The 21,397-nt window shown below is 36.4% G+C and overlaps 2 protein-coding genes across 2 annotated transcripts; one reads left to right on the top strand and one right to left on the bottom strand.

Annotated features, from left to right (window-relative positions):
* On the top strand, positions 520-6,531 carry LOC109225737 (ATP synthase subunit delta', mitochondrial-like). Its single transcript, XM_019390503.1, has 2 exons — positions 520-907; positions 5,760-6,531. The coding sequence occupies exons 1-2, from the start codon at positions 650-652 to the stop codon at positions 6,102-6,104; spliced, it is 603 nt and encodes a 200-aa protein (XP_019246048.1). The 5' UTR covers positions 520-649; the 3' UTR covers positions 6,105-6,531.
* On the bottom strand, positions 14,391-17,647 carry LOC109225736 (superoxide dismutase [Fe], chloroplastic). The gene is made up of 9 exons (XM_019390501.1): positions 17,474-17,647; positions 17,348-17,394; positions 17,125-17,193; positions 15,957-16,145; positions 15,362-15,533; positions 15,183-15,256; positions 15,047-15,073; positions 14,876-14,899; positions 14,391-14,762 (listed from the first exon to the last, which is right to left on the bottom strand). Exons 1-9 carry the CDS (start codon positions 17,529-17,531, stop codon positions 14,673-14,675), a joined length of 750 nt encoding a protein of 249 aa, XP_019246046.1. The 5' UTR covers positions 17,532-17,647; the 3' UTR covers positions 14,391-14,672.

The following is a 21,397-nucleotide window of genomic DNA, read 5'->3' as shown; positions in this document are numbered from 1 at the left end:
TATGCTGTATATTATGCTGGAGTTCCAGCATAAGTATACTTGAACTCTAGCATATTATACTGGAGTTCCAGGATAAGTATGTTGGAACTCCAGCATAATATGATGGAGTTCCAGCATAAGTACAATAGAACTCCAACATAATATACTGGAGTTCTAGCAAAGTATATCGATCCAGTATAATATGTTGGAAGTTCATAGACAAGTGCTCGAATCTCCAGTATATTATGCTGGAACTTTCCGTGTGTTGAGTTCCAGCATAATATGCTGAAAGTTCATACACCGGTGCACCGAACTCCAGTATATTATGCTGGACCGGTCTCTGTTGCAGCAAAATAATGGCTATTTTTCATTGACTTGGTAAATACTGGCTATTTTTGAATGACTAGTCCGAAAACTGGCTAGACCGTGCTATTTTTACTCAAGTGGCTGCTCACTAAGATCAGAGAGACATTTGTGAACTTAACCTGTCTAAATGGCCGATCTCAACTTGGGCCTATGATATGATCCAGCCCATAGCCCTTTACACTTCCCCATTTTATACAAACTACCAGCTAAAACCGGTAAATTCCACTACCAGGTTCCTCCTTCCCAATCTCCGACCGGATTCTGCAATCGCGGCCAATCTTCATCTCCGCTTCCTAATCTGCCGATGCTTCGACACGGTTCACGATTCCTATCTCGGGCCACCACGATGAGGTGGCGCCGCCCATTTTCGACCAACCTGGCGGCGGACGCCCCTGTAGATTCCAACTTCCTGGAGTCATGGAGGAAAGCAATTCCCAACGTGGAACCACCAAAGACTCCATCTGCGTTCATGGCCACTAGGCCCGAAACTCCATCATCCATTCCCTCAAAGCTTACAGTCAACTTCGTCCTTCCTTACTCTTCTGAACTCTCCGGTAAAGAGGTTGACTCCTAATTCCCTTTTAAATATTTCCAATTTTTCTGTGGAAGTTGACTCCTAATTTGAGAATTAATTAATATAGAGGATTTATATAGCTGACTAATATAGGATTGAGATTTAGTTGATTGATAGATGGATTAGTGTTGGTTCTCCCTACGGAACTGTGAAACACTAATACTGATGTCAGGAGATTTTTTATTTCAATACATATTTAACTTTTAGCTTTTTCTTACGATTGTTTTGGATTATTTTATCTGTTTCCCTTGATTATTTGGACTACGACAGAGCTTAAATCTTACTTATCAATAGTCCTTTTCTATTTTTTGCTCTGATCAAAATCTATTCTTTCATCCCTACCATGTTATGAAATAGAAATGTGGATTGGTAGTCTTTACTATTTTGGAGCTAAAGAGATGATCATAGCTTAAAGTTACGTAATTAGAAATGAGATTCCTTGGATAGGTTGGCTTAGCTACTGATGCAGTAATAACATAGACAGCAGTCATAGCATTTTTTTGAAGTGTAATTTCCATAGTTTCTAACACTGTTAGGTCTCTTTGCATGCTAGATTCGATCTTTTTTTTTGTCCTCGTTCTGTCTTTTGTGTCTTTCTTTTTCTTTCTTTTTGCCTACCCCTTGATCTCCTTTCTTTATTTGGGTATGAGGTTATATTCTAGACTGCTGTTCACGCTTAGGGAGCTGAGCGAGGTAGCAAAGAGAGAATAGATTAGATGACAGAGACGTATAACCTTTAGTGCAATCAATATAAACAATGCATGATCAGTTATTTTATATACTCTTAAGTAATGTTTTTTTATGCTGATGGCTGAGTTTCATTGCTATTGGTGTTTTAAATTCAATGCTCAGCACTAAATGTAAACTATTTTTGCATTTCAGTACATAATTTTTAAGTCATAAAACTTGTATGCCGTCGCACTTCATGCGACTTTTTTTTGGGTCCCAAAATGTTAACGATGTGACAATAATTGATATTTTATACAACTTTTGAAGAATTCAAGTTCATTAAACTATTCAAGTTTTAAGCTTTGTTGTAATGCATCTCTATTAAACTAAATTTTCAACTGCTACCTCAATACTTTTTTTTTATGAGAAGGTGACATATTCCAGTATGTTGATGACCTTCAGTACAAAGCTTGTGCTGGGAGTCAGAAAGGATGTTTACTGGAAAGACTTGTAGAGTCGATTCTAAATCATCACTGTGGTCTGCTTTACACCAAAACAACAACAACAACAACCCAGTAGAATCTCACTAGTGGGCAGTGTTCTCATAGGTACGCTTAAGCCCTGAAGCGAGGCTCAAAACATGTTGAGCGCTTTGCCTTGCTTTGTGGGCGCTTTAGTGTCGCATCAAGGCTCTAAAGCATACTTTTCTTTGCCAATGAGTGTAACCCTGAAAAGGCGACATTAAACAATTGATATTTCACTTTTTCGTAATTTTTTTTAAATTTCTTTGTCCATATATTTGTTATCATGCTTATAATTATCAGTCTTGGACTACATATACATATTATTACTTTTTCTCCAATTGCGCTTTTTTTCATTAAAGCCCGCGCTTTATTTGCGCTTTGCGCTTAAAGTCCCAACGGACCTTAGAGCTTTTTTGCGTTTTTCGCCTTTGATAGCACTGCTAGTGGGGTCTAGGGACGATAGAGTGTACGCAGACCTTACCCCTACCCGGGTGTAGAGAGGCTGTCTCCGGGAGACCCTCAGCTCAGAGACAAAAGATCCGTAACAACAACAGAAACCAGAAAATATATCAGCACCGTAAGAGACAAGCACATAAATGGAAGGGCAATAATAGTGATGATAATAATAATAATATATATAATAATAAAAAAAAGGTGAAACACAACAAAAACCGCTAGCAATCTTAGACAAAACTCGCTCGACTACCCCCTACCCTACAACCCTAATGCTCGACCCCACACCTTCCTATCAAAGGCCATGTCCTCGGATATCTGAAGTCGCGCCATGTCCTGCCTGATCACCTCGCCCCTATACTTCTTAGGCCAAAAACAAAAAGAAGAATTGTATTCTTCTTGATCTTCTGAAATATTATGTCTACTATCACTAATATAATACATTAAGTCAAATTTATATCTTAAATTTTGTTGCTTATTCAAACCTTGTCACTTAAAATGGAATGAAGTACTAAGCATCTACGTTGAAGATCAAGTAGCTCATGATTTAGAGACATCACATTAATTCAATTTTCTTTAGAAAAGCTTAACATGGTCGTAATTATGAAGATCCTTGAATTCGTTTGAGGATTCTTGGGATAGCTAAGTTCTGTTACCATTTCACAATTCTGAATTGTTTCTTACTTCACATTTGGTGAATTGGCTGTGACAGAAATACAAGCTATATAACCCTCAGGGGTTGGCCTGGTGGCAATAGACTTGAGCCTTGGGGTTTGCTCCCTTTCAAGGTCTCAAGTTCGAAACCCACTGGGTGCAAACAATTTCTGAGGGCCATCGGACTGGGTAAAACCTGAATTAACCATGGTGCACTTGCGGGAAACTCCTTGCCGAGGGCCTGTGCACCCCCGGGATTAGTCGGGTCTCTTAGAGACTCGGACACCCGGTGCAAATCAAAAAAAAAAAAAAAGAAATACAAGCTATATATCGACTAAGATAAATCACTAAAACATACGATAAGATCACGATCTTATCTATTAAAGGCGAATAGATAAGGATCATGGAGTCAATGCTTAATTTACTGAGCATACCTCTTGTTTTTCAGCTGGGCACTTGCTCACGAGTTTTTCGAAATATTTCTCCCTTCCCCTTTCACTCTGTCCATACTTTCACCAACCATAGCTTGGCGTGACAATTTAGGGAAGCTTGGAGTATGAGTTCTGTTCCGTAATGCTGTTGACTGCTTCTTTGGTCACTAAAAACATCTAATTATACTTCCTCTATCATAAATATTTAATACCTTCAAATTTCAAGCTCACGGTATATCTTACATCTTACTGCTAAAAATAATGGAGTTTCAGCAAACATTTTACAGATTTGGCCGGAAAATAGACAGTTGAAACGAACAGTCATTGAGTCTAAATAAGAAATGTAAAGAAATAATGTTAGAACTCCATTATTCTGTCTTGCATTAGTAGTATCTATCGCCATCTTGAAAAATCAAATGGGGTGACAAAGCTGTGGTACAGAATTAATTCATGATAGGTAAGCTAAAGTAGGGAGGTTGGGAGGGACTAAAAGAGTTACAGATCCAGTCAGTCACTGCCGTAGTTGCACTCTTCCAAATCCCCACTATCATGAGCCAAATTACTATTCTCGGTAGTTCTCTCATTGACTGCAGGCTCCTCAGTTTTGTTGCCAAACATTTATCCTGAACAATCTCTTGTTCAGCCGTGTCTTGGAATGGGTTGGGGGTCTAGGCATTCAGAGATTAGCGATGGTTAATCGAGCTCTTTTGCGAGATGGATGTGGGATCTGCATGCGAGGAGGATTCTCTTTGGAAGAAGGTGCTTATTATGAAGTATGATTGCAGTCTAGAATTGTGGCGGAGATGTTGGCAAGATGGATGCTAGAAAAAAACAGATATGGGAGACTGTCCGTCTATTGGTCTATGTATCTTTTGGTTAATATGGAGAGATGAATAAGAAAACTTTTGATGAAATTGAGGGTTAATACTAAAAGTCCAAAATTCTCTCTTTCTCCATTTGTTTTTTTTTTTTTTTGTGTAAATAAGAAATTCCATATTGTATAAAAAATGGCTTAGATTCCTAGGGTGCATAAGGCCTGCTTGTAGTCAATATCTTTTATTAAAACCATCTTGGTGTGCATCCAAAAAAAAGGGGGGAAAAAAGAAAGAGAAGGAAAGCAGCTAGAGTAAGGAGCTTTCTTTCACAATATTCCCTCTAGTTGGTCTCACTTGACCAATTTGGAGTTTCAAGAAAAGAATTTAAATCCAGTCCCACAAAGAAGTTAGTTTGAAACAGTTTTAAAATATTTGTAATTGACATGTGAGAAGGTTAGGGAAGTAAAGTAAGTTGGGGATGCTGAAATGGGAAGTGGGTCGAGAGAACTGGCGCTAAGGAAGTAGCTTCTCTTGATAAATTTGATATTCAGGGATCAATTGGATTGAAGGAAAATCTTTAGTAAATAAATTTAAGGTCCATGAAAGTTGTATACTTGAAGCTTTTTATATTTTATCTTGTATGATAATTGCTTTAAGCAGAAATCACGGAGAAGTGTCCTTTTGAGGGGATGATTAGGTTGTTGGCAATCATCTATTCTTGGGTAAAGCGACTGACAATCTACATTTTCATTCGTATAATTTGGATTTTCTGTTGTGTCTTTTTAATTCCTTCTAGTTTTAGCATTCTACTTGAGAAGGACTTTGTGCAAGAGTGGCCTTTCGAAAGAATAACAAGTTTGGTGACTTTTCTACTTATTGTTATGCTACGAAGAATCACCTAATCAGTCTCTAAATGTTAGGTTCTTCTGACTTTAGAGGAACATCATTTTTTTTCTGTTCTCAAAAGCATCTCTTTCATAGCTTTTTGTAATAAACTCTGCAACAGTCACCATCAGCTCGGAAAATTGGTGCCATTATATACTTGATTTTCAGTTAGGCATATTTTACTTAGGTGGTTATTTTCACAGATTAGTTGTTAACATATTGGAGATGCTGACCTTAGCCCCCATTAAGTTTTAGATTAAATACTGGAACCAACCTGAATCAGAGTAAATTTGTGATCCAATGTCTCAACATGTGTCAAGGATGTGAGAAGGCTTGTGTCAGATTTAATGTATGCTTATGTGCATAGACCTCAAGCTTGGTAATTCATCCTTTTAGCATTATATTCCAGGTTGACATGGTTATAATCCCCGCAACTACGGGACAGATGGGTGTCTTGCCTGGGCATGTGGCAACAATTGCTGAGTTGAAGCCCGGTGTCCTATCAGTTCATGAAGGCAACGATGTGTCCAAGTATTTTGTGAGTGGTGGGTTTGCATTTGTTCATGCAAATTCTTTTGCAGATATAATTGCTATTGAAGCCGTACCACTTGACCGCGTTGATCCCAATTTGGTTCAGAAGGGCCTGACTGAATTTACCCAAAAGTTAAGCACTGCATCAACTGATGTAGAGAAAGCTGAAGCCCAGATTGGCGTTGATGTACATAGTGCGCTCAATGCTGCACTTACTGGCTAAACAAGCTGAGGTTTATGTTTGTCCTTGTTCAGCATACTTTCTCCTTCTTTCTGCCTGCTTGATTGTACCCTTTCGTATAAGCTTCTGGAAGAGGTATGGTGGTACCTGTTTTATTCCTTGCATCACCTGAATAAATATGCCCGAGACAAGATACCTTTTCATAGACGTGGTTTGTCGCCGTAATTCTGAACTGCAGTTACGAGAATAGGTTTAGTCGAAATTGTTCAGTGGCACGTTTCAGCTTGGGATGTCTTCTTTGCATTGCTTCCCAGTTCTCTTGCCGTCATAATTGTGTTAATTCATTTTTGTGTAGACGAAAAATGGGCTACTTCCTCACAGATTGAAGCTCAAAAGAACCTTTGGAAACCTATATTTTACTACTCCTAATAAATGTCGTAGAGCAATAAATGTTCTCTAACTTTATCTACCCAAGCCTCAGTTTGGTCATTCATGGGGCTTTCTTTTGCCAAGAATTAAGAGTAGATGATTCACCTGCTCAAAACACACGGCTTTTGGACTACATAACACTTCCACAATCACCAACTATTAGCGACTCCAGCTAATTGATTCATGAGGCTTGAATTAGATATAAGATCTTCATCGACCATCCACTCACATATCTTCGGGGAAGTGATTTCTCTCATCAATGATTTCAGTTCCAGGTATGTAATATTCAATACTGGAATATAGTAGACACTGCCCAATAAACCATCCCATATTTATTGGCTTAAAATAAACACTAGGAAAAGCGAGCTGAGGACAAAAGTATGGGTTACCTATATTTAATTTAATCTACGACTAATTTGAATCACTCGGGAAGGTCCTGTTCCACAAGGAGCTCATATCTATCAACATTTTCACCTAATTCACTATGTTAAATTGTTAATCAGTGAAATGTTTCAAACAACAAAGGAGAAACTGATACTAATAGTTAGACCTTTCTTTAATATATATATATATATATGTGTGTGTGTGTGTGCGCGCGTGCTATTCTTAATTGTTGTTTTCCGAAAAATACTATAGAACGGATGGATAAGGAATTAAAATATTCTTGTAGATGTATTTTGACTTCCCACAGCTCTATTTCGTTCCTAATTGCTGTTTTCCAAAAACTGCTAGAAAGGATGAAGAAAGAAGTGAAATGTTCCTGCAGATATATTTTTGCTACACTCCTACCACCTTTATTAGTGAGCACTTATTTAGAAGCCTTAGATGGTGATCCGGGCTCATGTAACCCTAAACTTTTATTTTTCGGTAAACCCTGAATTATCTCACCTTTGGTAAAGTTCTGTCTACATATACAACACATATTTTAAGTCCACCATTAATTGAATCAATGCCTTGGACAAGCCTCTTTTCATGTCAAGCAACTTGGAAAAGGAAAAATACGGTGGCATGACTTCGATGCAAGGTGGTTCAATAAAATTAGTGGCCTAAAGTTAAACTTTAATAAGATGCCTTATATTTTTTTATATTGAAATTCGTGCAAAAAAGTGTACATATTGTTTATAGTATAATATTTTTAAATGACATAAAGCCTTTAACTTTACAAAGTAATATTATTATTATTTATATCAGTACGAGGTAATTAAATAAAGATGTTAGGCATATATTTACAATACATTGCCTTTGAAATTGTTGTGAAATTTTTCTACTAATATGAAAATTTTCAAAGTTTTATTGTTAAAGAATAGACAGTCTTTCTTTCTTTCTTTCCTTTTTACAAACTCTTTGTATTTTTTATTTTTTCTGCAAACTTTAATATTGTCCAAACTAAAATAAAATAATAAATTCACTTTTAAAATTTTTTGGGGCCTCAATATCTCAAGGGCCTAAATCAAGGCTTTACTAACCTTCCCCTTGAGCCATCGACCACCCCTGATATTCTCAATCAAATTTTATAGAGAATGTGTCATTCAATAACCAAATAAGAATGAAGTTCGTTTAACAACATGTATGTGGGGCAGTGACCTCAATAGAACTTGTGGTCTAAAACTAAAATCTAGTAAAAGACCCTTAAACTCCTTTTATAAAATCTATATAGTAACGAGAGACAAAAAAAATTTACTTTGATCTAATTAGAGCGAAACACATGATGTGTTGGATAGGTGCACATCACAATATTGAACTCTTCCCTATACAAAATATAGTATTTAAGTGAAAATGATAAGGGTGTGAGCCCATTCTTCATTGATTTTTGAATCTTGCGACACTTCTCGGAGATTTCTTAGTTAAAAAAGATGAGACACAAAAGAACTTGCTTTCTGATGTATGGATTAATCAAATGTGACAAAAAGAAATAGATAATTTAGAAAATCTGAGTTGAATTTGAAAAGTAAAATCGTGAGAAACATGAAAAAAAGGCTATACATAAAGAAAGAAAAAAAGAATTGATGAGAAAATAAATATGCTCCCTCCGTTCCAGTTTATGTGATTTCTTTTTGGTCCGTTCCAAAAAGATTGACTCCTTTCTAAATTTGGAAATAATTTAGCTTAAATTCCCAATTCTATCCTTAGTGAGTAGCTTTTATAACCACACAAATACTGTGGATCCCTTTTTGAGTTGTTTGGGACCACAAATTCCAAAAGTCTTCATTTTTTCTTAAACCCCGTGCTCAGTCAAACAGGTTCACATAAATTGGAACATAGGAAGTAATATTTAACTTAACGAGAGAAAATTTTCTGTATTAACTCACCCATTCCTAACTCTACCAAATTTGAAAGAATATTAAAAAATATATATATACACACACATTAGTATTTGGACACGCGCGTTGCGCGTGTATTTTGTGTCAATGAGAATAAAATTTTCAAAACAGACCTAAGAATATTCATAAATATATTTGATTTACAAAATAAATAAAAATTGCAAGTTCTTGAAAATGATAGACTTTAATTGTATTTAGCTAATTCAAGATAAGAAAAAACCTGCCCCACGGGATTATCCAACCTTTTATGGGTGGTAATATAAATTGAAGTATAAGAAAATAAATCTAACTGCTAAATAAAAAAATTTGCATGTCCACCAATGGCAACTTAAGCTACGTTTGATTTATCCTAGAGCATTCAAAATTCTGGAGAAAAGGATTGAGGACCAAAGCATGTCTCGAGAAGAAGAAAAAGATTGTCATGTTTAATTTATTATTTTGAAAAATTAATTCATAAAAGTCGTCCATTGTCTTTTTTCAAATGGTATGTAGGAGAACATCATTGAGCATAGCAAGAGGTGTCGTATTAATTACTGATATACCTAATCAATAACACCATTGAGAGGTTTCTTTATTTTTTCATGGCGATCTCCCAATACTTTTTTTTTTTAATGAATTAAATATATACTTTGCGTCAGGTTGTGAATAAACGATACAGATTAAAAGTCTAAGAGGATCGAAAAGTCATAAATATATTTTAACTTATACTAATTTTTTTTTTTTTTTTTTTTTTTTAACTTATACTAATAAAACTAAAATAAAGACTGTTCAAAAATAAGATCAGGATCACGTAGCTAGACGTTCTCAAATTCTACATATTTCAACTTTCTAGCATTATGCAAGAAAGTCCAAATAACGTGTTGTTAGTTTATGAGACCGTCAATAACTCGTAATAAAAAAATTTAATGAATAATTTTCTAAAGATCTTTTGTGGATATCGGTTGAAGATCTCAACAAAAAAAAAAAAAAAAAAAAAAAAAAAAAAAAAAAAAAAAAAACCAAATTTACACGTATATTTTCCAATTGAATCTAGGATAAAATATTTTAGTATATGTCACTTCCACCTAAGTAGCTTTTCTCAGTTCTCACTGTGACCAATAACTAGGGATGTGCATGAACCGGGTTGGTTCGGGTTTTATCAAAACCAAACCAAACCGACTATATCGGTTTGGATTGGTTCGATTTTGTCCGATTTTTCGGGTTTTTCGGGTTTTTTGTTACTTAAATATTATTTTAATCTTACTTTGTTAAATTTTTGATAAGTAAATATATGTTTAGTAAAAATATAAAAAATTGACGAATATATTTTCTATTAAAATATTCTTATGTTTCTTAGTAACACATAATAGTTATTTTTTTAGTCATCTGACAATAATGTTTCGTTGATGCACACTTTCAAGGTTAACCTAATTTAGTAATTAAACATAAAAATCAAAATGATACCTAAATAATAATGATTACTTCACATCCGAAAAGATATAACAATTTAATAGATCTTAACATATGATATGAATATGGAAGAACAAAGAGATTGACGCATTTCAGTAATACTTGATGGGAAAGTGATAAATACAATCCATTATTTAAGGTTAATAAATATGGAGCACTTCATATACTATTAAATATTATATCCCGCAAGAGAATCCCAAATATTTCTAGACATTTTTTAAAGAAAATTCTATATAAAATCTTAAAAGTATATAAAAATTATATATTTATATGTCGGTTTGGTTCGGTTATTTTACTCAATACCAAACCAAATCAAACCAAACCTAGTCGGGTTTTTTAATCGGTTTGATTTGACTTTTCGGTTTGGTGCGGTTTTCCGGTTTGGTTTGTACACCCCTACCAATAACCACGGGGGTGCTCCTTTGAGACATTGAGCAGCACACTATGAACTTTTTAATTAAAATTCAACAAAAATTGTTCCTTGTAAAATAGATTGCCGATCTGCTACATAACATGAGTCAATATCTATAAAAGAAGATAACAAGGATGTAAAATAGTCTACAAATCTAGCAAAGAGCTATAATGAATTAAAAATATAAACGTATAATAAAGAAGTTAAATGTCCAAGTGAGCAGCCAAATATGGATAATTAATAACCTTCACTAATCAGTTAAATGCCAAATAAATTATGTATTCCACTTGTATATTCATATTGAGCAGTAGTAAAGCCTTGCCAATACTTACGAATCATAACTGAATAATGACTCAACTTCAGAAATTTGCACAAGTAATAAATAAGAATGAGAGATAACGTAAGATTATTATCATTAAAAATAAATGTCTAAAGCTTGTATATACAATAAATGTGCTCAATTTTATCTTTGACATTCATTATAATGTATAATTACTTTTTTATTCAACAATGTTAAAGGAGTATTGTTAATTGAAGGGTAAAATGGTCGATTAGCTTTTGAAGGATATTTTACTTTACCCAAAAGTCTTAGTAGTGCTTGATATTTTTGGGGGCCTAAAATAAGGGCTTTACCTGCCTTAATATAATAATATAATTGTATGTAAGTTGTATACAAGTTATATGTGAACTTCTTTTCCCTAATTGTATTTAAATCGTAAAAAAAAATTTAGTTAATCTATATTATTATAAAAGCATGAATAAAATGTTGGATTACAAAAATAACCTTTTAATATTAAGTATAATAACTCACAATAAAAGGACATAATCGGAATTCTAGACATTAGCCTTGTAATCCTATTAGTTTTAGGACAAAATACTAGACGTTAGAATCCTATTCCTACATGATTACCTTTAGAAATTAGATTTTATTCTTTTTATTTTTTAAAACGATATTTTTTCAATGTTGGTTACTACTGAAATTCATATATAAAGAATGAAATTTACACTACGCAATGTGAGCACACTTCGTTTATGAAAAGTCCAAGAGTCTCCTTTACAGGACTTTTTATAAATGTCCAAAATTCACCTTCATATATTTAAATATTATTAAATAATTAAATAAGGTACATTTCCATTATTTAGAAGGTTCTTTCGTTAATTTAACATTTAACTTTTGGGGTTTTCACTTTTATAATGGCTCATGATGGTTTAAATATTTATTTATTTGAAGGAATTATAAAATTTAATTAAGGAGAGAAATTTTATATATAATAATAAAACAATCATCTAAAGCATAATAACTCACAATAAAAGGACATAATCGGAATCCTACACATTAGCCTTGTAATCCTATTAGTTTTAGGACATAATATATACTACACGTTAAGAATCCTACATGATTACCTTTAGAAATCCCATTAGTATAATTATGTTCGGGCATAGATATAAAATACTACATATTAGCATGTAAATCTAATACCTTTAGGAACATGTTAGATTTTTTATTGATAAAATTATTTTTGGGATATGGACATATTTTTAGCCACGTAATCCTATTACTTTTATGATATACTTCTTTAAAAAATTATACTACTAATTTAATTTAAAAACGTATTATATTGTCCAAATTTATTTAGAAACGGGAGAGCCTATATTATTATAAAAGCACGAATATAATATTGACAGACCAAAATTGCGCTAAAATATTAAAGAAGAACTCATAGGGAAAAGACATAGTTGTAATAACTTATTTTTGGGTTATAATAACTTCTATGTTAATATTTTTAATATTTAAGATTTTAAGATTAATACAATCTTGTCTATTGAATTCTTATTAAAAATATGTATGAAGGTTTAATAAGATCAATTTCATAAGAATCCTCCATATTAGTAATACATTACCAGTCTATAAAATTAAATACAAAAAAATTAGAATAAATGCTAAACGGACTGTATAAAGTGTTAAAATTGAGAGAAAAATTCCTACGGTAATATATCATTATATTATATTTGTACTGCTTTCCTATCAAATAATATTTTTTATTATTACTTTTTTTTTGTAATATAGAAAAATATACACAATTATTAAAGAACAACTAAGAATCTTTTTAGAAAATAAATGTGTGAGAGAAGAAAGAAAAAGGTTGGTAAGAGACAATACCACTAATGATTTTGAAACAAAAAGATCAAAAAGTGGAATGTCAGATCGATCTTCTTATTCTTAATAAAATTTATGGTGGATAAAATTATAATTACGGTTAAATATTCAAACATCAGATGAAATAATATTAAGAATCTAAATCAATAGAAAATAAATTATATATAATGTTAATACCAATTATTCAAATCTTTCAGTAAGAACAGATCCAACATTCAGTGACTTCTTGCTTCGTGTCGGAAACGAAGAAGGGCATCCAATAAAAGATGATTTGGTTCTTCTAGAACACTTGGTTATCAACCCCAATGGTAATAGTAGTGCATTTAATAAGGAAAATATTTTCATCACTAGATTAAAACGCAATTTATGAGGATTACATAATACAAATTAAAGAGCTATCTTAGCTAGCAGAAATGAATTTATTGATCAACTAAATAAAATGTTGATTGCTAAGTTTTATACTAAAAATAAAATATTTTTTGGTTTTGGCTCATCAAAAGATGATACCAACAATTACTACCAAGAAAAATACTTAAATACTTCAATACAAAATGACCTTCTACCGTACATTTTTATTGTCACGTTCATTATTTCTTACGTATATTAGTGTGACCATATATATAATAGACTAAGTTGAAATTGATCTTTTATTGCATATAGGTTGATTTTGAAAAAAAAAAATATGCCCCTCATGCCTGAAAACTTAGATTCCTTGAATAGCTTATGTACGTACGGTATATAGAAGTTTTGACGATAACGTCATATATGTAGAACTTATGATACTGGTCAATTGCTTCTAAGTATGTGTTTATCCCTGAAGTCAACTTTCGTCTTCCGAAACTAAAGAATATCTTTCTAAATTTGAGTGAAAATAATTTTCAGTATGTTTGTGTTTGTAGTTATAATAAATAAACCACAAGGATAAACATCCTAAATATTGGGCTATATTTACTATAATATATTTTCTTATGTGAATAACTATATGTTGCACTTTCAAAAGAGATATCAATGTCGACAACAAGAGTTTTGGTTATGGCAGAATAACCAAAGTATTATAAGGAAACATATACAAAAAACACTGTCTATAAAGAATTGTTCGGTAAGATACCATTACATTCGATACCTTTAAACTACAATACATAATTATCTACTTAACATGACTAAAATTGATCATTTATGTAAGTTTTGATGATGTCCCTTCATTTTGAATTCACGAATTATGCTAATGTACTAATATTTTTCGGTATTTAGATGATTGTTGTAGTAATATATATAAAAATGTTCTCATTAATTAAATTTTATTATTCCTTCATCTAAATAAATATTTAAACCATTATGTGCCATTATTAACGTGCAACGGACGTTTATAGATACTAGTTTTTGAAAACTATAAAACCTAGAGAAAACGGGTAAATAAGTTCCCATGTGATATGTATATGAAAAACCCCCAAAAAGGAAAATATTGAAATAAGCGGGGGCAAATATATTTTACCAATTTTCTTCGTTTTTCTAATCAAAGAAAAACTTCAGTCGGTTCTCCCATCATTCAGATTCTAAAATTAGAGCATCAAAGCGCAATAGATTTATTTATTTATTCATGTCCTTGCATTGTTGTCCCACACCTCAAATTGATTCATTTTTCCCTGCCATTAACAGTTGCTAAAGAACAGAAAAAATACTGTAAAGTGCACATAATAAAGACATCTAAATTCTCAACTGAGAAAGAAGAATAGCAGGATTGAAAATAGTGTCTCTTTAACAAAAATCATTCTGCCTCAAATATTTGCTCTCGTGCCTGCTATATTTGACTCTTCCTCCTTTATGTGCTCTCGCTAAGCAGCTCAAGCTGTTGCTGCTTTAAGCCTAGAACTGACTGCTTCCCACGACACGAGCTTCTCCATAAAGATGGATATGTAGTCAGGCCGCCGGTTCTACAAGAAAAAGATGGCAGTGCTACCGTTAAGAGAGTTCAAACATATGTCTTGAGGAAACGTGAAACATCAATCAAAGGAAATATTTAAGTAGTTTCATCAGCTAGGCTTACCTGAAAGTCCAGATAGTAGGCATGCTGCAATGTCAAACACAAAAGTAAAAGAATAAGATATCACTTCCTAAATCATTTCAACCACCCACCTTCCAACGGGAGAAAGAAAAAGAGAGGGAAAAAAAACCCAAATTCAAATAGATTTAAGACAAGTGAGCGTGTGCTGCTTACCTCCCAAACGTCTATGGTGAGGAGCGGCTGCAACCAAAACCACACTTGTGAGATTTCCACTATAATATTAACTACTAGGTACGTAAGATAAAATCCCCATGAACGAAAGAAACAGAGAAGCACACGTTATACTCACCGTGTAACCCAAAACAAGAGGATTTTCAGCGTTAGGAGTTTTCACCAAAGCAAGCTTTTTCTCCTCAGGTTTGTCTACAAAGTAAGTAACAAATGCATCACTTTTCAGCTATTTGGCTCATTTTAAACAAAAGGGTTACACAGACACAGATTGCAGATCAAAGGCAAAGAATTTCTCACATGCGAGCCAGGCCCAACCAGAGCCAAATTGTGTTGCCGCAGCTGCCTTAAATTCTTTAACAAATGCATCATAGGAACCAAAGTCTCTGTTGATTAGTTCTAATAATTCACCAGATGGCTCTCCTCCTCCGTTGGGCTTCATTGATTCCCAGAAAAACTGATGATTCCAGGCCTGTAATGCGAAAGAAAATATAATAGGACTCAGCAAGTCAGCGCTTGACATGTAAAAATAGCCAAAAGTGCATAAACCATTGTTATAGTCCTGTGCATAACAAGTCAGTCTATTGCATAAACCAACAGACTGAGTTGTTATAGTCAATGCCTTACTTTGAGAGCTTTAAACTGTGAATTACAAACAAATACAGCAATCAAATCTTAAGTTTCTGTCAAAGACTTGGAGCATTTAGAAATGTAATGTTAGACTCTTGTAAAGAAACTTCTTTTATGGCTATAACAAAAAGATTCAGAAATTCATTGATAAGGTAGTTGATTGTATATAACCAAAACCTCTTTACTGAGCAAGTAAATTAACACTTGGGAAGCCTCTCAAGTGGTTAAACAAAAAAGGAGGGGAAGGGGAGAAGTGTAACTTTACCTGAGCAGCATTGTTGAATGCTGGGAGGGGAGCACCTTTATTATATGTAACAAGTATTATGTCTTCTAGTGTCTTTCCATCTAGTTCTGTTCCGTCTATTTGCTTATTTAAGTTGTCGACATAAGCCCTGTGATGCTTCCCCCAGTGGAATTCAAATGTTCTACTACTCATATGAGGCTCCAAAGCATCCTATGTCATATTCAGAGGTCGAATATATTAGTGTATGAAGAAGACAGACCGAACTAACAGAGAAGCGGCAGAAGAGGGAGAAACAAAGAGGGGGAGGGGGAGTTTTTACAATATGAACAAATTGTAATATTTGCATCCTTCTACAAATCATAATTAGCGATAACATGCTTGTTTAATAAACTGCTCCAAAAAGTGAAAATGAATCCTAAGAGGCCTTAATATGCATGTCTGAGTCAAATACGTCAAATGAATCAAGATTTGAGAGCAATATTACTTTGAAATGACTTTCTGAAATATCAATATGCATTAAGTGATATAAATATGATATTCATCTTAGAATTATGATATGAAATGGAACTTTTTCACACTTCCCAGACTAAAACTGAAAATATATGATAGGAAAGTTTCATGCTGGAGAGACCAACCTGCCCAAAATGAGGAGTACTAAATTGGCATCATTTAGGCCACAACCAACACAACCAAGACCATTTTCCTTTGAGGCAGGGGCGAAGGTACATAGCTTAAGGTGGTCAACTGACCGTCCCTCGTCGAAAACTTACACTATATATATAGGTAAAATATTAGATTTTAATGGTATATAACATATATTTAATACCTTTTTGTCAGAGATTTTTTACTTATTTCAAATTTGAACACCCTAAATAAATTTTTTGGCTTCGCCACTGCTTTGAGGGATCTTAAATCCCAAAAGTTGAGATCTAGTATCGTCTAATTGGATTATATGGATTTAGGAATAGAGTCCATCATTAAAAGGTTAGATGCTCCTAATTCCTGAATCTTTACAAGACGTTTGGAAACGAATCTTCTAACAAAATCCCAGTCGCTATGCTTCTAATAGAAAATTTGGAACACATAATACAACAATCATAACAACGCCTCAATCTCAAAATAGTTGCGGCATAACAAGTCAAGAAAAGAAAGGTGTCTGAACTGAAGGAGGATAAGATTGAAAAATTACCATGGGATAAGGAGGAGGCTGGAGTTCAAATTTAGCTGTTATTGTGCCAGAACCAGCTTTTCTTGCAAACTGTTTCCTCAACCAAACAAATTAAAATCCACTCAATTTAGGAGATAAAAATAACACAGTGATAGCTTTGCTGTACATAGCAAAAGCATTTCATCGTAAACTTTATTAGTCAAAGAAAATACAATTATTATTGGAATATATACGCCAGAAATACCTTTTGGCTTCTCAATTGTAGGCTCTGATGAGATGACCCATGAAATCCTGCATCATTGATAAATAAAACATCAAACTACTGCATTTAAGGGTGAGAAAAGATAGAAAAAAGGAATAAAAAGTTGACCTAGGCGGGGAAGAAAAGCAGAGGTCAGTGAATTAGCAGAAGCAGTAGTAGCGGCCATCGTCGTCAGTTCCGACTTCTGACTTTGTGTAAAAGATTACTGAAAGTTAGAAATAAGCAAAGTATGGACTTTCTCTAGATTTTGCCTTTGGCTGCTTTTGTGCAATTTCATGTGGTCCGATAAGTAAATTATGTGGTTCCACATTCAATTGTGTAGTACACTCTAGTCTTGTGTAGTACACACTTCCACCAACCCTATAGGACAAAATTCCTTTTTAAACAAACAAATTCTGTCACATAATGAGCTGCATCTAAGTTAAAATATGTTGATAATATGAATACTTTTTCACTTGAAAATATTTCTTATTTCACTATATAATTGTTTACCCTAGAATCCGGATAACAATTGAATTTATATGGGGTTTCAAGGATCCGTGAACTAAAAGATACAAAAGGTTTAGGTTGAGGAAAATAAAGATAAAGACTCAACAATTGCTGTTAAAGTAAATAATCGCAGAATATAATATTGCTTAGAACAATTGTGCTTGATAGCGTACAAGAATCTAGAGAGATGGTACTGTAGTGTAATGATTTTTTCCGGGTCCTCCTTATGGGGTCTTCTCCCCTTTTATACATTCCGATTAAGGGTAAAAATAAGGTAGGTAAATTAATTACATCGTGGATCCCTGTAATTACGCCTTAATGGCCTGAAGTGGTTGAGAAAATCACGTTTGGGCGAGATATCCGGCGACGCTTGGTTATCCGTTACGAGTCCGGCTTCCGACCTTGTGTGTTTCTCCATCCGGTGGTGACTCATATCGAGCTCTGCAACGGTCTCGAAATGACTCGACCTCGGTTGTAGACGTGGCCGTCGTTCTACCTTGCATCCAGGTCGGATTCGATGGCCCCGACTTGCCCCGGACCGGACCCAACCCGGTCGGGCTCAAGCAAAAAAAGGTATCACCTAATACAGATAGTCCCCTCGTTTATTAGAGAGTAATGATAATAAACGATATGATCGGTGACGTGATGCCCGTGACGTATGGCCATACGCCAGGTGAAAAAGCCATCGAGTGCTCTGACCACGCCTGCTGCAGGCATTTAATGCTTCTCTTAATTATCTGTCGCTTCGTGTCTGTGACTTCGCGATTCGTGCCACCGCCTCATGGGAAAAGTATAAACGACCCTTCCAGGATCAACATTTCTTATCTTTCTCAAATTTTGCGTTGGTTGCATTTTCTTCTCATCTCTTCGTAAAGCTTTATGAAATGGCGAAAACTTCACAAAGTGTTCCTTCTAGACCAAGCTCGGCCGCGAGCCCCGCTAGATCTGATGAACCTGCACCTGAACCCCCATTGAAAGCTTTCACACCGACTGGTTGCTCGGTATCTGCCGACTTCCAGGTTGAAAACCCATCATCGGTCCCGGGCCGCGGCGAACCGGCATCGGAGTATATCAGCCTAATCACTCCCGGTTGCCTAGACCGGGTGAGGGCTGAATGTAGATGGGAAGGGAAAGACCTGGTCGCCCCTTCCCGTGACGAGTCGATTATGACTCACGTTGAAGGGTATCTTAGTGTATATACATATCCCTTCACCTTAGGCCCCTTAGAACCCATTATAGTGGAGTTCTGCCGGCGGTACGAGGTGACCTTAGGTCAGGTCCACCCCTCGATGTGGCGGATCGTATATCTCTTTCGGTTTTTTGTCGAGAGAGTCGAGGGCGATTTTCCCTTTACCCTCGACCATCTTCTTCGATTATACAGCCCTCGAATATTTCGAGGGGGATTAATAAAACTGGCCCGCCGGGCTAGCAAACCCCCATTCTCCAGCATCGATGAAGACAAAGATCGAGGCTGGATGAGCAGGTTTGTCCGGATCAGGACGTCCGACCTGATTCCGGCTGATTGCATGCCATTTCCGGAGAGGTGGAACCTCAAACGTAAGTATTTTCTCACTGTTCATCTTTTAGAGTGTGTTTTCCTCAACTTCTTCCTGAAACCCCCTTTTCTTGTGCAGCGGTGACCCAAACTCCAGCTGCCATCAAGGATCTGGCCGGCTGGGTAAACAAGATAGTGGCCCAGCGGCCATATTCGGAGCGAAACTGGAAGGAAATCTCCAAAGGTCGGTGGGAGGCGAAAAACCATGGTAAGCCTTCTTTTTGACCGGTAGCGCACCAAGTTAACGCATTTTTTCTTGTATATCGGGAATGCATCATAACCCTCGTGTTTTGCAGGCTTGCCCAAGGACGCGGAGATGAGGTCTTCAATACTATGCCCCCTTCCGGTTCCGGGAGAAAATAAAAGGCCCGGGGAGTCCGGTACGGACGAGCCCCAAAGGAAGATTAAGCGGACAAAAAGGGCCGCCCGCAAACTAAAAAGCCAAATCGTCTTGTCCTCCGAGGAGGAGGACGACAAAGAGGATGACGATGAGGAGCAGCCGGAGCTCGTCCGCCATCGATCCATTCGACCGGACCCTGAGCCGGTGGTCGATCCAGTTGAGGCTCCTCCCGAGGACGTGAGGGTTGAGGATGCTAGTGAACCCTCGGCCCCTGCGCGGGCGTCCCCGGGTACCGATCACCCGGTTACGTCCCCCCCGTCTTCCTCGACTTGGGGGCAGCTGCCGGACGACATCCCGATGATGGGAGGTAGCTTCGAGACCTTTTTTGATGGGGTACCCTCCGCCAACACTTTCGGGCTCGAAACCCCCCGGAAAGACCCTCAGGCCGAATCAAGTGGGACTTCGGCCGTCAACAAGCTTGTCGATAGGTTTCCAGCTCCGAGCCTGGACCCGGACTGTAACAGGATAGTAACTTTTGCTATCCCCAAAGACGTCCGGGCTCTGGGGCCCCCGGTCGGGGTTGCAAGCTATCTTCATCACCTGATGACGGAGGAAGACCGGGCTGCAACCGAGGCTGTAGATTGGACATGCCTTTTCAACGAAGCCCAACAGGCGCAGCTCAAGGTACTTGCTTCTTCCTTTATTTCTAATATTTTTGCCTTGTGATTCAGTACTGACTCTTTAGACTTTTTCTTTGCAGGCATCGGTGCTATATCACTCGATGTTCCTCCGGATCAAGGACAAAATGGAGACGGAGCGAGAGGGGCGCCGGGTCCTTGAAGAAAAGCTGCTAGAAAGCCGGACCGGATTGGACCTTTTGAACAAAGAGCACGCGTCCTGTGCTATCCGGCTGGAGGAAGCGAAGAAAGAGCTTGGTTGTAAGCTAAGGGGGGTGCAAGCCGAGCTTAATCGGGTTAAGGCCGAGCTTGACGAGAGCAGAGCCGAACTTGATGAGAACAAAGCCGAATCTGGAAGCCCGGGTGCAACAGTTGGAGTCGGAGAAGACTTCCCTTCGGGAAGAGGTTGCGGACTTGACGTTGGCCAATGAGGCTCGAGTCCTTGAAATCGAGCTATGGACCAATCGATTTCGGGAAGCTGAGGCTAAAGTTTCCCAAGCCGAGGAGACTGCCAACGATATGGTGGCCCAATATAGGGCCGATGCTGATGCGGCCAACCAGCAGTCAAGAATGTTAGCCGAATATGCGAAGTGTCAGGCCCGGCTTGAAGTTCTTACCGAACTCCAACGTCGCGGTTTCGATCTTGCATCGGACGTCGCCAAAGCCGCCGAAGCTGAGGACGCTTCGAGAAGGGCGACGTTCCCCGAAGAATTCGAGGATGGCTCCGATTGACTCCGGGAATAGGCTAGGCTTTGTTTTGTTTTCCCCTCTTATGTAATTGCTCCGGTAGCGAGCTTTTTTATGCAACACTGCCCTTTGCCATTTATTGCTCCTTTTTCAATCTTGTTATTACTTTGCCTTTTATCTTTTTGGAACGATGGTAGTCCTTTATATTTTTCGAAATAGTCTCCGAGTGAATGTATTCGAACTCAGGTGAACTTCGACCTTTGGGTTTTCTCAAGGCAGTCCCC

Source organism: Nicotiana attenuata, chromosome 5 (genome assembly GCF_001879085.1).
Source record: "Nicotiana attenuata strain UT chromosome 5, NIATTr2, whole genome shotgun sequence".
Classification (NCBI taxonomy): Eukaryota; Viridiplantae; Streptophyta; class Magnoliopsida; order Solanales; family Solanaceae; genus Nicotiana; species Nicotiana attenuata.
The sequence above is the reverse complement of the archived record's forward strand: the minus strand, read 5'-3'. Positions and strand labels throughout refer to the sequence as shown.

What these genes read in the sequence shown, in the direction of transcription:
- LOC109225736 (XM_019390501.1), bottom strand. Translation starts at nt 17,531, where the DNA reads ATGGCCGCTACTACTGCTTCTGCTAATTCACTGACCTCTGCTTTTCTT. An exon ending in TGCTTTTCTTCCCCGCCTAG is followed by an intron (nt 17,395 to 17,473) that starts GTCAACTTTTTA and finishes TCAATGATGCAG; the next exon opens with GATTTCATGGGTCATCTCAT. An exon ending in CATTCAACAATGCTGCTCAG is followed by an intron (nt 15,534 to 15,956) that starts GTAAAGTTACAC and finishes TTCGCATTACAG; the next exon opens with GCCTGGAATCATCAGTTTTT.
- LOC109225737 (XM_019390503.1), top strand. Translation starts at nt 650, where the DNA reads ATGCTTCGACACGGTTCACGATTCCTATCTCGGGCCACCACGATGAGG. An exon ending in CTGAACTCTCCGGTAAAGAG is followed by an intron (nt 908 to 5,759) that starts GTTGACTCCTAA and finishes ATTATATTCCAG; the next exon opens with GTTGACATGGTTATAATCCC.